This window comes from Drosophila montana, unplaced genomic scaffold (genome assembly GCF_035044405.1).
Source record: "Drosophila montana isolate Dmon_TW-CO22-7 unplaced genomic scaffold, ASM3504440v1 contig_2438_1, whole genome shotgun sequence".
NCBI classification, from domain to species: domain Eukaryota; kingdom Metazoa; phylum Arthropoda; class Insecta; order Diptera; family Drosophilidae; genus Drosophila; species Drosophila montana.
The window spans coordinates 2,837,234-2,852,243 of NW_026997315.1; the positions used below are offsets into that span (position 1 = coordinate 2,837,234).

Consider the following 15,010-nt stretch of genomic DNA (forward strand, 5'->3'; position numbering starts at 1 on the left):
AGATTTTGCATAAGTGGAGGGAGCATAGTAAAACTAATAAATGCCGGCTTGGTCAAGATATCTTGAAAAACAAAAAAAATTCCATACAACAGCATAATTTTCGACCGATCGTTCCTATGGCAGCTATATGATATATTTGTCCGATCTTAATAGGATTTTGCATATATATGGGGAGCGTAGTAAAACTAATAAATTCCGAGTTTGGTCAAGATATCTTGAAACACATAAAAATTTTCCATACAAAGACTTAATTTTCGACCGATCGTTCCTATCGCAGCTATATGATATATTTGTCCGATCTTAATAGGATTTTGCATATATATGGGGAGCGTAGTAAAACTAATAAATACCGAGTTTAGTCAAGATAACTTAATAAACAAAAATGTTTTTCATACAAGAACCTACTTTTCGACCGATCGTTCCTATGGCAGCTATATGATATAGTGGTCCGATCCAGCTGGTTTTGACATATGAACTGCGTGCAACAGAAAGAGGGAATTTTGCAAAGTTTCATAAAGATAGCTTTAAAACTGAGAGACTAGTTCGCATAGAAACAGACAGACGGACAGACGGACATGGCTATATCAACTCGGCTGTTGATACTGATCAAGAATATATATACTTTAAGGGGCTGGAGATGTCTCCTTCTATGCGTTACACATTTCACGACAAAATCATAATACCCTCTGCAAGGGTATAATAAAAATGCCAATCTTAGGCGATTTACGCATAGTTATGCGCTTTTCTGTTATTTAACGTGTCGCCATTTGTTTGTTACCGCCTGTAAAATATATTTCCACCATTAACACAAAAATGAAGTCAAGGCATTTCGACTTAAACTCGCAAGTTCGTGAAATTGAATTTAAAGTTTCACAGCAATTTAAAGTTTGTAATCATTTTGCTTAGCTCAATGATAGGTAAATTTTGATGAGCTTTTTCTATTCAATAATCCTCTGTGCCTGTGGGCTTTATACCAAGCTTTCCTAAGATGTCTCTTGTGATTTCACATGGCAGTTCGGCCGTAAGGGATGGCGAAAATGTGCTATTTGTATCCTTGCCGTTGCATTTGCGTGCTGCGGAGCACACGAATCGTCTGGGTCGTCCACAATTGCCCGTTTCAAAGGTGAAATGTGTTTTACCAAGGGGTTTGACGAAAGCACAGGGCTTATCTAAATGAATCATCGCTTCTGGTGGCATATAGCCAAGCGGTGCGCCATCTGCAGCATATTTGAATGTATACTTCTCATATCCATTTAGACCAAACCAAAACTCATCCCGAAAATTTCCTAATAGTTTCTTTTCAAATTCCTCAAACGTACGCTGTGTTTTTATGTTTGCCAAACACATTTGCTTTCGTTGGCATGTGAATAATGCTTCAAACCAATCCATCTGCATGGTCAAAATTTCACAATTAGATAAATAATGGATTGGACTCTAGGCTATACCTTTGTCTCGCTGAAATAGTGACAGGATCCTGCTGTTTGCCCCTCGCACATATGGCTCAAATACAATAATAATGCCAACAGCTGTAGTTTCATGGTGTTTGGAGTACGTTATGTTTCGACCGAGAAAATTTGGTTTTATTTTATAGTAACTACGACCAAAAGATTATATAAACGGCGGCAAATCAAATTAAATTTTGTTCAAAATGAATTTGATAGGGTCCGTGGCATATACAATATTTATTTATTTTGCGTTTAATTTTTACAACTAACTTCCGTAAGATAACCGTCATCCTTGTTAACAATTTTGCCCTTACATCTGGCTGAATCGAAGCAAACGTATTTTTTTCTCAAAAAGCAATCATCCGACCGGATAGTGTATTGGTTGTTGTTGAGTAGTTTTACGAAGGCGCAGGGTGAATTTATCATCAACTCGGTACTAGGTGGCAAGTACTTGATTAACTCATATGTGGCGATGTACTTGAATGTATTCTTCTCACGTCCATTTAAGCCAAACCAATAGTCAAGCTTTAGTTCATCAGGTTGGTTTCCCAAATGGTAAAAGGCCTCTGCACTGTCGAAGCTGGCCAGGCATAGGTTTTGGCTTTGACAAGCCTTTAATGCGTGAGGCCAACTTAACTGGAAGTTGATATTCTTTCATGGAAATAAAAATTATAATCATTTATAAGGTGTACCCACCCTGTCATCACTAAAATAGTAGCAATTGCCTAAGCTTTCGATTTGATAAATATTTACAAGATAAACTAAAATGCAAATGCCGTTTATGAGCTGCAGTTTCATGTTGAATGTGGCTTACACTGCGTCCCGAATTCGAATACTACAGCAATATACAACTTAAGCAATACAACGTATTCGTTACGCTTTTTGTTCACAGTTCACAGTAATATATTTAATTTAAGTAATTTGAAAGTCTGTTAACACAAAAATGTTAGCTGCTCTTAAGCATGTTGAGACTGTAAACCTGAGCTAACTTAAAAGTTTAAGATTCGCTAACAGAAAACTGTTAACTGCTTTATAACATTTCTGTTAATTCTTATCTGGCAGCGCTTAGCAGCTTAACAGCCATCGCGAGTTCACAATATATCAACAAATTCAGCGCATGTGGCAACACTGATAGCATCTACATGCGAACGTAGCACAGCGGAATGAGTGCAGTTAACAGGTTCCACAAGAATCAGTAGCTAAATAACAACAACAACAACAACAATCGCGAACAACAACATTTCCAACAAGATACTTTCGTTTGGACTTTATTCGTTTTTGTGCCGTCGACGCAGTCGGAACGTTTTAAAAATAAACGCGCTACGTACAAAATTACCCGACTACAAATAAAACCAAAGCAGACTCTTAATTCAAATTCAAATTTAAATTGCAAATTGAACGTTAACAGTTCCAAATTCTAGTAAAAAACAAAACAAAACAAAAGCAAATTTTTCAACATGTTCAGCTCGTTGACAGGTAAAAAACAAGTACAAAAAAAGCAAAACGCAGTTCAAGCTGTTGTGAAAGTTTTTGAATTAGAAAATTAAGAGACATTTCCATGTATTGTATTGTCCAATTAAATATGCAGCGTGTGGCATGTGGTATGTGGCATGACATTTCGAACAGCAACAAAAATCGAAATAAATAATAGAAAAAAAAAAATTAGAAAAATAAATGAAGTGTGAGACCTTGCTGTTGGGTTCGTACAACCTATGACCGCATTGCAGGACTATAATAGAATTACATCATCGTCACAAGCTAAATAAAAAAAAAGAGAAATGAGAAATGAGAAAAAGGAGTTGAGTAGTCGGAATAAGCAGACAAAACTAATTGTCTGCTACAGTTACGATTACTTATAAAGCTTGTTGATGATCATGATAATGATGATGATGATGATGACGATGACGATGATGATACGTCAGCGTAAGCCAATTATGGCGCAGTATTCGCCTCTGTATATACTATATACATACAGACACGTCTCTGAACTATAAGTTGTTCTTCTCGCTGGCACAACCCACACCCAAAACGATGGGATACATATATATATTATATATATATGTATAATTATATTGGCGTGTGTGCATAAATATATATATAAAATCTATACATATTTGATACTATTATATATGTATATATATATTTATTTTCTTTTTTTTGTCATATTGAGCGAATATTTTTGTTCTTTTTGTTTAAAAATTTTAAAATTTATATTCGTTCGTTGATGTATTTTAGAGTGTGTACAATGTACCCACACTCGTACACACACACACACGCACGCACACCGCCCCAAAAATAAATGACTCTATTTCCGTTAACTGAAAAATTCTTCACTGTCAGTTTTCTCGTTTTCCTGCTTTTGGGATGAATCGAAAACAACTGATGCAATTGGCACAAAGTATTTCGTAGTAATTTCTTTAGACTATGATGAAATATACTTTAATTATAATTCTCTGTTTCCACTTAATGCAAACAGATGCTTCCAAATGTAAGTAAAATCCGTTGTCTATCTAAATAAACTATATATATTTTGCAAATCTAGTAGAAATTTAAACAATTATCAAAGTAACACTCAACAAAAAATTGTGCACAATAGAAAAAGCAAAATACAAATTAAATTTCGATTTAAATTGGGATTATAATTTTCTTTTAAATTGATGACCGTTTTCATATTGATTAAACAATATTATTCGAATAAATTGGAATTAAAAAAAAAAGAGAATATTTTACAACATATATAAAATTTTTTTTTGTGAAAATATTCTCTTTGAGTCAAAAGCCCTAATCTTTTTCTGAGTGTCGATTTTTTTACACTATAAATAGCATGCATTCACATTATCAGTAGCTCAGTAGACAGAACATTTCCTTATGCCCGAACCCCATCTCCAGCACCCAACGCCCCATCCCCCTAACCATAGAAATTGGACATTATAAAATTGACTTATTTATATAGAGGCCAGGCGAGATCTCTGGCGTTTTATTTGTGCATTGGAAATTCGATTTTTACAAACGCATTTGGATTTGGGGTTATTTCAGGTGCTTGTTGAGCGCCGATTACAGGTGTCGCTGATATGCCATCAATTAGCCGGCTTTGTCTCGTCAGGCGCTGGCACTGGCAAAACTGGCTCTCCACCCAGGTTCTTCGCTGTCAAATCAGTTTTGCCGTGAGCTTCATCCGCTTCTAAGCTCGTGGTAGTTGTTTTTATTATTTCTACAGCTGTTGTTTCAGGTGCACGTCCGGCTGGAACTGCGGGATTGTCTGGTCCTGGTGTCTCTGCTAGAACTTCAGTTGGCTTTATTGGTTCTACAGATTTTGTTTTGGGAGCACGGCCGGCTGGACTTTCGGGATTGTCTGGTGCTGGAGTCTCTGCTAGATCGTCAGGTGGATTTTCTGCTGCTGCCGCTTCTCCGCTGCCAGGTGGTGCTGCCTCTGCTCCTGCGCCTTCAACAGGTGCGCCTTCAACAGGTGCAGCTTCTGCCCCTTCTGCAGGCGCCGCTGCAGCTTCTGCGCCTTCTGCAGGCGCCGCTGCAGCTTCTGCGCCTTCTGCAGGCGCCGCTTCAGCTTCTGCGCCTTCTGCAGGTGGCGCTGCAGCTTCTGCGCCTTCTGCAGGTGGCGCTGCAGCTTCTGCGCCTTCTGCAGGTGGTGCTGCAGCTTCTGCGCCTTCTGCAGGCGCCGCTGCAGCTTCTGCGCCTTCTTCAGGCGCCGCTGCGCCTTCTGCGCCTTCTGCAGGTGGCGCTGCAGCTTCTGCGCCTTCTGCAGGTGGCGCTGCAGCTTCTGCGCCTTCTGCAGGTGGCGCTGGAGTTTCTGCTCCCTCTGCAGGTGGTTCTGGAGTTTCTGCTCCTTCTGCAGGTGGCTCTGGAGTTTCCTCTCCAGCTGCATCCGGTTCAGGAGTTTCCGTTCCATTTTCTGATGCTGTTTCCTCTGGAGCTGATAACGCTCCTTCCCCACCACCATGTGGTGTAGCAAATGTTGAGCTTAAGGTGTCCTCTGCCATTGGAGTCTCTTCCTGCCCTTCCAAGGGTGTCTCCTCATTTGCTGATGTATTTTCACCCGATGCTTCGGTTGGTAGTTCCTTAACTTCCGTTGAATTCGAATTATCAGCCGGCCGCGAATCGCTTTCCACATCGTTCTGCTCATTTTCTTTATTTTCCGAGCCATCCTTGTCTTCCTTGCCTTTTGCATCATGATGGAAGTGATGCAAATGCTCGTGACTATGATGCGTATCGTTTGCTCCACCTTCCACTGGCTGAGCACATTTAACAGCATTCTTCTGGCATACAAAATACTGTTTCTCCTGGCAATTGTCATCGGTAATGCCGGTGGAATTCTGCCTCAGTCTGACCTCCAGGCAATCATCCAAATTGGCGCGAAACGTGGCCTCAATGCCTTTGAGACCACCGAAATAGCGTACCGGTCGACCAGTGCTAATGTAGGTGAAACGACCCTCCGTCTGCAGGTCATTGCCACCGAACCAATAGTCCTCCATGTTGCCGCGCGCTCTCAGGTAATTCACGATGCCATCGTATTCCTCCCTTGTGCCCAGATCGGCAAGATTGAGGTTCTTGCGCAGACAATTGTTCTGTGCCCCGAACCAGTTCATCTGAAATGTACAATTCAACCATTTAACTCAACTGAACCGTCGTTGGGTTCAAGTATTTCCGAGTACAAACCTTTTTGCCTGCAAAATAATAGCATTTACCGTTAATCTGACGCAAATACCGCTTGCCGCAGGGACCATTAATATCTGGTTTCTTCTTAGCTTTGGCAGCCCTCGCTGAGAGCACATCATCTGGATATACTATGATAAAGGTCAATATCACAATTTCTAGTAACCTCATGGCTGCAGGCGCCTCGCTGCACAAACTGTGCACAATTTGCCAGTTTCTTCTATATATACACTCTTGGGGGCGTGACAACCATCATTACATATGCCCATTATACTATCTAGACATAAATATATGCAATTTTTTAGTGGTTCGATTGCCCAGCGTTGAACAAATCAATTAATTTAAATTAGTTGCCCTCAAGTCAAGCATCTTAACGGTTTGGTGGGTCGGTAAAATAATACTCCAATAAAATGTTCAAGCGTAGACAGTTTTACCTGAAACCTACAGATGTGCACTTCGAAGGTCAGACAATTTTAGGAATTGACCAGCCTATTCAATATTTGGGTTCTTAAAGGGACTTTATCCAGCTAAGATCTCCAAATGTTTCTTCGTTTCACAAAGATGCACTCCCTTTGGATCTGGCAGACATAAGTTTTGATTCTACAGGGACATGTTACAGCTTAGTTTCGAATTCCTTTTACTACAGCTTGGAAGTAATTTTAGAACGGGAATTTTAATGATCTGGCAGCCCTATTATGCTGCCAGAGCGTTAGTTTGTTATATTATATTTATATTATTATAAATATATTGTAATAATAAGCGAAATATTCTAGCTAAGACTTTTAGATATATAATAAAAATTATATTTTCCAATGGAGACTTGCTGCAAACTAAGTCTTTGTCTTTCTATTGCAACTTGAGAAGAATTTCATGTTGTGCATTGTAAGGTCTGCCAACTCAATGTAGCTGTCACCTTTCACAATATTATAGGGTATAGTCTACTCTAGATAGTCCGTTGTCTTGTTGCAGTTAACATTTATTGTCTTTCTATGGGATCTTCGACTTATTTGACTGATTACCACCTCTTTGATTTGGCATCTCTGTACATAACGAAGTTAAGAGTTGAGAAATTTCTTTCGAAATGTCTGGAATACCTATGAAAGCATTCCATGTGCTTACGTCTTAGCAGAGTCTGTGTTTCGTATCGACGATAACTGTTTTTAACTAAGAGTCCTTAGTTGTGCCGGAATCGGAACTGTTAATCTCAGTAATACCTTTGGCCCCATTCCCAGATTTTTATTTGCTTATTGTATTTATTTGGTTTATTATTTTTTTTACACGTAAAACTTGTTTCTTTCGAATGCGTCTACTTGATCAGTTCCTATGCCGATGCTGTCTATTTGGCTGGTGGAGCCTCACCCTCGGCAGGTGCTGCTTCTCCTCCCTCAGCTGGTGGAGCTGCGGCTTCAGCTGGCGCTTCTCCACCTTCAGCTGGTGGAGCTTCACCCTCGGCAGGTGCTGCTTCTCCTCCCTCAGCTGGTGGAGCCTCACCCTCGGCAGGTGCTGCTTCTCCTCCCTCAGCTGGCGGAGCTGCACCCTCGGCAGGTGTTGCTTCTCCTCCTTCAGCTGGCGGAGATGCACCCTCGGCAGGTGCTGCTTCTCCTCCCTCAGCGGGTGCTGCTGCGGCTTCAGCTGGCGCTTCTCCACCTTCAGCTGGTGGAGCTGCACCCTCGGCGGGTGCTGCTTCTCCTCCCTCAGCTGGTGGAGCTGCACCCTCGGCAGGTGCTGCTTCTCCTCCTTCAGCAGGCGGAGCTGCACCCTCGGCAGGTGCTGCTTCTCCTCCTTCAGCTGGCGGAGCTGCACCCTCGGCAGGTGCTGCTTCTCCTCCTTCAGCTGGCGGAGCTGCTCCCTCTGCTCCTTCAGCTGGCGTTTCTCCTTCTTCAGCTGGTGGTGCTGCTCCCTCTGCTCCTTCAGCTGGCGTTTCTCCTCCTTCAGCTGGCGTTTCTCCTCCTTCAGCTGGTGGGGCTGCGTCGTCTCCCCCTGCAGCTGGCGTTTCTCCTTCCTCAGCTGTTGGTGTTGTGTCCTCCCCTCTCTCAGTAGTCATTTCTCCTTCATCACCGTTATTCACCGGTGTTTCCGGATTGGCTGCCTCCTCTGATTCGTTTTTATCGGCCTGCTGCTCCTCAATATTCTCTGGCGATGCATTATTTAATTCCATTTCGCCCTCCGCGTCGCTAGCCTCGCCGATGTCGTGATGGAAGTGATGCAAATGCTCGTGACTGTGATGACGAGGCTTACTGACGGCCACATCACAGTACCGCTCCGAGCAGATGAAATACTGCCGTTCCAGGCAATTGTCATCGGCAACAACAGTCAAGTTGTTGCGTATACGCACCTCCAGGCAATCATCGCACTCCGAATGCTCTGCCGGCTCCACAATGCTATAGTTGCTATAGTATCGCACCAGGCGGCCATTGCTGATATACTGAAAGCGTCCCTCCGTTTGCAGATCATTGGCGCCAAACCAAAAGTCCTCCGTGTTGCCCTTGGAGCTGAGAAACTCGACGGCGCCATAAAAATCTCGTGCATCGCTCAAATCGGCCAGCGTGAGGCCCTTGCGCAGGCAATTGTTGAGAGCACCAAACCAGTTCATCTGCGATTAGTGAGCAGGGCAACGATGAGCAGGGGATTCTGCACGGCAGGATACGCTTACCTTTTTCACTGAGAAATAGTAGCACTTGCCATTGATGCGCCTCAGATAGCGACGCGGACAGCCCTTGGCCGTGGCCAGCAGCTGATCCCTGTGCAGGACACTCAGCACGGCAATGATCGCAATTATGATATGCTTCATCTCTCCTTACCAATGCACCATTGTGTGCTCTAGCGCCGTTCCCTCCTGTACTTATATCCTCCCCTACCGTGCAATCCCAATTCCATTTGCCATGGCTCGCAATCAATGATCATCGCATGCCTTTATCACTAGTTCCACCCGACAGTGGTCAACTAATTCAATTAGCTGTCGTCAGCTTGACTTGGGCGGGCATTCCGGAAGACCTTGCGAGAAAAACTTGAGACGCTGCTGTCATCCAATTTGGACACTCAGCCCGGAATCGCTCGGCTAGGTTTGTGGGTCAGGTTTGGGGTTACGCATTTAATTGAACACATGAATAGCTACACCAAAGAAAATAGGGCTATCAACTCATTCTAGACATAATTTACATGAATTCCAGAGGTTTTCTTAAAAGTAGTTTTTACAAATCGAATCTTATTTAGTTTATGTAAATTGTAGCAAAAGAGTTTTTCAGGTTTTATATAAATAATACTTTTATTTTAATTTAAGTAAACTTTGTTCACTTGTAAAAAAAATATTATATAGTTTTAATAAATAGTTTTTTATTTTGAGAACATCATTTCTATAGAGAACATATTTCTACATTTGGAAAATAGTTTTTAAGAATATTGAATCATTGAAGAAATTACAAGAAAATGTGCATGAAACACAGTAATATTTCCTACATTTGTAACCAATCACAAAATTGATTAAATTTTGTATAATGAAAATCGTGTGTTGCTCAACACTTACAGAATATTTACTTCTTCTTTCTAATGACTTTCTAGCTCTATTTATAATATATATTATATTTACACAATAAATCATGTATACCAAACTCTATTAAGGCTTAGCTAAGATTGAAAAGAATTCAGTTTTATTTATATCAAATACTTCGACCATTTTTTTCTCAACTTTTAATACATCTTCTATCTAGAATTAGAATACCTTTCCCTCTGTATATTCAATCTGAAGACATGATCTCCTAACTTACATAGAAGTATTTTTTGTTTTTTGATTGAGTAACACCCATTAATTCCGAGTGTATTTGAAGCCTTGCCCTTGGTCGGAGTTGTAAACACATTTATTGATTTACCTTTCCGGGCGCATATGACATCATGCAGCGGTTCCAGCTGTGCCCTTTACAGGACACACAGAGTTGGGCCCGTTGCCAAGTTGTTAGTCTGATATTGACCTTCGACAATGAGTTAACTTAAAGCTAAACAAATTACTGGGCGTGCGAATTTCTCTCAGCACGATTCTCAGTGCCAGCCATGTGCCCGCTCTATAGATACATTTAGTTGCCAATGACATCATCATCAGCAGAGCAGCATCAGAAAAGCGGTTCATCGATTCATAGCTATAGGCAATGAGTTACAAATGAGTGTTGGGACCGGCGTTTTTAGGGTCTTGAAAACCTGTGTGTGGAACGTGAGTTTGTGACCCGAACTGGCGGTTACTCATAGAGCTACAAAGAACCCATACATATGGAGCTATAGATACAAATGTATCTGTATATGTATATGTATCTGTATCTGTGGCTCGTACCCGTTTGTTGCGCTTGAGTTCAGTTGGTCTTGAGTACAGGTTTTATTTATTTTATTTTTTTTTTGTTTTGTTTTTGTTTTGTTATATTTATTTATTTTTTTTTTTTGTGTTAAGCGCTTCTGCGCATTATCTGGGACTACTATGTGAGAAGTAGTAGAAAAACAACATCAACAACAGCTGTGAGTCTCGGCGTTTCTCAGCGTTGCGACTCTGCTCTGGACTGTGGCTTATTGTGTTACTTTATGGCCATGTTATGGTATTCTAGCCGGTTTTTCTTTATGTTTTTGCTGTTGTTGTCGTTGTTGTTGTCGTTTTTGTTTTATTATTGACCACAGCATGCGAGCATACATATCTGACAATCTGCGTCGTTCTATTACGCAAATGGTAAGAAGGCACTTGATTCTGTCTGATATTTGAGCATGAGTATTGTATTTGGTATTTTAATGGGACTAAGTTTTCTTTCTAGCTGCTCGCCACATGGTTTCTATTCTATTTTTATTTAAGTGCATGCTAAATGCAAATTTGTTTTGTTTATTTACAAATTTGAATTTGTGAGTGAAATCGGCTTGTGTTTTGAAATTCAAATATAGATTAGCTTCTTGATGTTTACCAAACAATACAATTGCTTTATTTTGGGCTTGCTAGAACTTTCTTTATTATATTTATATTTCATTTCTATTCCTAGTTTTATCTTATTAAAAACATAGATAAGTTCCCTATGAATATATATAAAAGTCTTTTCTTGTCTGAGCATTAATTTATTTCATATTTTACTTGGGGATAAGTTTAAAAAAAAACCTACACTGAAATATTAATATCTTATGTATTTATAGCTATACAATATGGATTTGAAATAATGCATAAGTTTTTCTTGCCTTTTCCAATACTTTTTATATTTCTTTCTTTCCAACACTGTCATAAATTTTGTTCCTGCCTTAATTATTTCTCTAGCCCATCCCCAACTGTTTGACATCTCTGTCTCGAGTTTTATAGCAAACATCTTTCGAAATAGCCATACAAATGCAACTCTGTCTGTTCTCCAAAGCTATCCTAACATATGTACGTTTATCATTTGTTAACACATTCCGGTTTCGATTATCACTTTTTGCGTTGCGAAAGAATTCTTCCAGTTTTCTCGCACACATCGACGCGTGGGCTAATCAAAATGCTAATTAAAATTTTAGCAAAAGTAAATTATGTAGACAAAAAAAGAAAGGAAGCAACCTTAGGCATTTGAGTTTTTGTAGCGTTTGCAGTATTATTATTATTTTATGTTGGTTTTAAATTTGAAAACGCCATTAGTTTTCGTATATAAACACTTGCTTTCACAGCCGCACAACAAGAAAGCGTGAATAAGAGCTGAAAAACTATTAAAATAAAATACCATGGGCTGCCATTATGACATCACATACTGTAAATTATTCAAATATTTGCGCATTGTTTACTTTATATGCACAGAGGCAACATATAAACACACACACACACACAAGTACATGCTTTTGGTATGCCATTTAGAATAGTGCTATAGCTCGAAAATTGCCGGATCGAGCGGATTGCCGTTGCGGCTTTTAATGGCACAATGTTTCTATTTGAGTGAACGCACACGTCATTTTATGGGAATGCAGTAGCTGAGCAGTTTTCAGCAGGGACAGTGCTGCCGACGCTCTTAATTTCTTATAAATTATAATTATTATTTTCTGTATACCCTGTACATGATGGCTAGCAGCAAAATAATAGCAACAATCAGAGAGAGCAGTGTGTATATATACTTATATTAGTCAGCAATAGGATCAGCTTTTATAGTCATGTTTCTTAGTCCAGTTTCTAAGTCTGTTCATTTGCGTGACCTCATCGAACTCAGAGACTGCACGAGCTGGCGCTATGAAATTCCGTAGGTGAGCATCTATTTACAGGGTCCGAGTATATTTTAAATTTTGCAATTATTCTGCCCCAACTCAGGGAAGTCAGCATCTAAACAAGCTGGGTATCTAAAAATTAGTATGAAGATTCTTAATTGTGATATATGCCAAATGCAGTACGAATGTGCCCTAATTATTCAATTATGCAGGTCCAACCTCAAAGAACTCTGAGTTTAAAAGCGTTACACTTATGAAATTTGGTATGTAGCTGGTCCAAAGTCTAAGTTGACTAAGTTGACTAAGTTGATCACCCACAAAATCCCATATTTAAAAATTATATACAACAAATTTGTTTTTAATGGCTTGCCATTTATGCATAGGGTATATGCTAGTCGTGCACTCGAGGTTAGATCACCTTTACGTGTTTTGTTTTATATTGTAGTAGTATTTGAAGCGTTTTAAATTTGTTGTTGTCGCCTCCAAATTAGACGCCGCGAATTGCGCAGCAGCTGCCCGAGTGTCAACTGTCACCCCTGGCATCTAATCACAGTGAAAATCCGGCATGGCATGTAATTACGATCTGATTAGTTCATGCTCGATGAAATTTCACGCCGGGTCATGCATTTTGTTTATGTTTCGGCAATTAGCAAAGTCTGAGCACTTTTCACAATTTTCATCGATAAGCAAAGCTCAACTGATTACAATTTAGTCTATAAATTATGATCGGTGACCGGTTGAGGATTTAGTTGAATTTTAAAGCCTTAGCTAAAATGAATCCCAGCCGTCAGCAGCAAAAAAGTAAGGAAAGTTGAGTTTAAATATTTGGTTATTAACATTTTTTCTTGTTTTGCTATTTCGACAGCCTCTCTGAAGAGCTTTGGCGACAAGACCGCCAACTTGTTCGGCAAGAAGAAGGACGAGGCCGAGAAGTTGGCCAGCGACAAGGCTGTCGAGGCACAGAAGCTAGCCGAGGAGCAGGCCAAGAAGGTGGGACAGTCCGTGCAGCAGACCAAGAGCGAAGCCGAGCAACTGGCTGCCAGCACAGGTAAATATAATTTGATAGATTTAGGAGCAGGACATTCGTTTAATGCGCCATCATTTTCAGCCAAGGACGCTGCCGCTCTGGCCGCTGCCGAGGCCCAGAAGGCTGGCCAGGTGATTGATCAGGGCGTCAATCGTGCCGCCGGCGCTGTCAATCAAACCAAACAGGCTGTGGACCATACTGTCGGCCAGGCAACCGCCGCCGTGCAAAACTCCAAGCAGGTGGCCGCCAACGTGGCGGAGGCCTCGCAGCGTGCCGCTGCCACTGCCGTCGATCAGACCAAAAAGGCCGCCAATGAGGCGATCAACAAGAGCGTCAAGGCAGCCGAATCTGTCGCCGATCAGAAGCTCAAGCAGGCCGAGGGCGCCATCGATGGCGCCATGAAACAGACCAGCCAGACGGTGGACCAGAAGCTGCACGAGGCCAATCAGTATGTGGACCAGAAGCGCGAGGGACTCGAGAAGAACATACATGAGGCGGCCACTCATGCACAGGATTCCGCTGGCCAGCAGGCCACACAGATCCTTGGCAAGCTGCATCTGGGTCCCAAGTAGATGCCTGCTCCGATCCATATACCCAACCCCCCCATAAAAAAAAAAAAACCTAAATAATTATATCTGTGTGTAATAAACCATGAAAATGCTTTAAAAAAAAATACAAAAAACAAAAACGAAAATGAAAGAAAATTTGCTTCAACGTAACAAGTGCCAGTAATGTGATCGCTAAAGATTTATCCAGATATATATATATATACTATATGTACTTTTTCATTTCTTATATGGTATGTTTTTTTTTTTAATTTTATATAGAGCAGCTTTTGATATGCGATTTTGTGCACACTTAACAAGAACATTTTATATTGAGTTTTCACTCGTTTTTATACAAAATTTGTTACTTTGAAGCATTTGATATATATAAATATATATATAATTATAAAACAAGAGCTTTTAATAAGTATCTATTCTGTTTTATGTAGAAATGTATGATTAAGTACTTTTAACTTTTGCACAATAAATTACAAGAATGTGTTTTTATTATGTAGCTGAAATGGGTTCGCATTTCTTTTTTGGAAGTCTAGGATTTAAAAAAATTGTTTTTAAAATAAACCATTTTTTTTTTAATATGTTTTAAATCTTTTATCTATGTAGTTGTCTAAAGTTTAATACAAGAGAAAAGGCGAAGTGCACTTTACAGCACTGGTTTGTGTCTGTGCTTAAGGCAAATGTTAAGAAAGCGTATGTTGCCGTTACGAGCCATAGATGGCGCCAGCTTAACAGGGTGACACAACTAAACTGTTTTGAAACTAAAAGTTGATAGGAATTTTAATTGAAATGCGAACTTTAACATTAATCTATTGTTCTATTATTGACAAATAATTTAGGCTTGTTATTAATAATAATAATTAATAAAATAAACATAATAATAAAATAAAATATAATCCAATACCGGCCAAATAGCCTTTGGCCAATTAAGTTCAGGTTTAAACAACTCAGACAAAGGCTGCAAAAGTTGAACCCTGTGAAATCTATACAAAGAACTGCATCTATTTAGTTTATTTAGTGTTTTGGGCATTTTATTTGCTTTTATTTGCTGGCTTTGGCCGAAACTAACATTTTCAAACATGTTAACATTCTGTGCTGAAAGTTGTTAGCAGCTTTTAATTATGGTCAACTTTTTG

The 15,010-nt window shown here is 40.1% G+C and overlaps 3 protein-coding genes and 1 long non-coding RNA gene across 6 annotated transcripts; 1 reads left to right on the top strand and 3 right to left on the bottom strand.

The window, feature by feature from the left end:
- Positions 1 to 834: 834 nt before the first annotated feature.
- LOC135428081 (uncharacterized) lies at positions 835 to 1,694 on the bottom strand. The gene is made up of 2 exons (XR_010436193.1): positions 1,446 to 1,694; positions 835 to 1,389 (listed from the first exon to the last, which is right to left on the bottom strand). It is a non-coding gene; the product is annotated as an uncharacterized LOC135428081 (long non-coding RNA).
- Positions 1,695 to 2,737: 1,043 nt separating this feature from the next.
- Positions 2,738 to 14,052, top strand: LOC135428079 (uncharacterized). 3 transcript variants are annotated; one of them, XM_064681884.1, is made up of 3 exons: positions 2,738 to 2,921; positions 13,153 to 13,335; positions 13,396 to 14,052. In XM_064681884.1, the coding sequence occupies exons 1-3, from the start codon at positions 2,903 to 2,905 to the stop codon at positions 13,884 to 13,886; spliced, it is 693 nt and encodes a 230-aa protein (XP_064537954.1). In that variant the 5' UTR covers positions 2,738 to 2,902; the 3' UTR covers positions 13,887 to 14,052. The 3 variants fall into 3 exon arrangements, with proteins under 3 accessions (XP_064537954.1, XP_064537952.1, XP_064537953.1); XM_064681882.1 differs by lacking the exon at positions 2,738 to 2,921 and adding an exon at positions 3,897 to 3,933; XM_064681883.1 differs by lacking the exon at positions 2,738 to 2,921 and adding an exon at positions 12,944 to 13,088.
- On the bottom strand, positions 4,382 to 6,298 carry LOC135428083 (skin secretory protein xP2-like). The gene is made up of 2 exons (XM_064681887.1): positions 6,117 to 6,298; positions 4,382 to 6,046 (listed from the first exon to the last, which is right to left on the bottom strand). Exons 1-2 carry the CDS (start codon positions 6,282 to 6,284, stop codon positions 4,523 to 4,525), a joined length of 1,692 nt encoding a protein of 563 aa, XP_064537957.1. The 5' UTR covers positions 6,285 to 6,298; the 3' UTR covers positions 4,382 to 4,522.
- Positions 7,347 to 8,950, bottom strand: lectin-46Cb. The gene is made up of 2 exons (XM_064681888.1): positions 8,767 to 8,950; positions 7,347 to 8,706 (listed from the first exon to the last, which is right to left on the bottom strand). The coding sequence occupies exons 1-2, from the start codon at positions 8,902 to 8,904 to the stop codon at positions 7,450 to 7,452; spliced, it is 1,395 nt and encodes a 464-aa protein (XP_064537958.1). The 5' UTR covers positions 8,905 to 8,950; the 3' UTR covers positions 7,347 to 7,449.
- Positions 14,053 to 15,010: the final 958 nt, after the last annotated feature.

Excerpts from the sequence above, each read along its gene's own strand:
- LOC135428083 (XM_064681887.1), bottom strand. The coding sequence starts at position 6,284 with ATGAGGTTACTAGAAATTGTGATATTGACCTTTATCATAGTATATCCA. Across the intron at positions 6,047-6,116 it reads ATTATTTTGCAGGCAAAAAG|ATGAACTGGTTCGGGGCACA; the intron begins GTTTGTACTCGG and ends TGTACATTTCAG.
- lectin-46Cb (XM_064681888.1), bottom strand. The coding sequence starts at position 8,904 with ATGAAGCATATCATAATTGCGATCATTGCCGTGCTGAGTGTCCTGCAC. Across the intron at positions 8,707-8,766 it reads ACTATTTCTCAGTGAAAAAG|ATGAACTGGTTTGGTGCTCT; the intron begins GTAAGCGTATCC and ends CACTAATCGCAG.
- LOC135428079 (XM_064681883.1), top strand. The coding sequence starts at position 13,061 with ATGAATCCCAGCCGTCAGCAGCAAAAAA. Across the intron at positions 13,089-13,152 it reads CAGCCGTCAGCAGCAAAAAA|CCTCTCTGAAGAGCTTTGGC; the intron begins GTAAGGAAAGTT and ends CTATTTCGACAG. Across the intron at positions 13,336-13,395 it reads GCAACTGGCTGCCAGCACAG|CCAAGGACGCTGCCGCTCTG; the intron begins GTAAATATAATT and ends CATCATTTTCAG.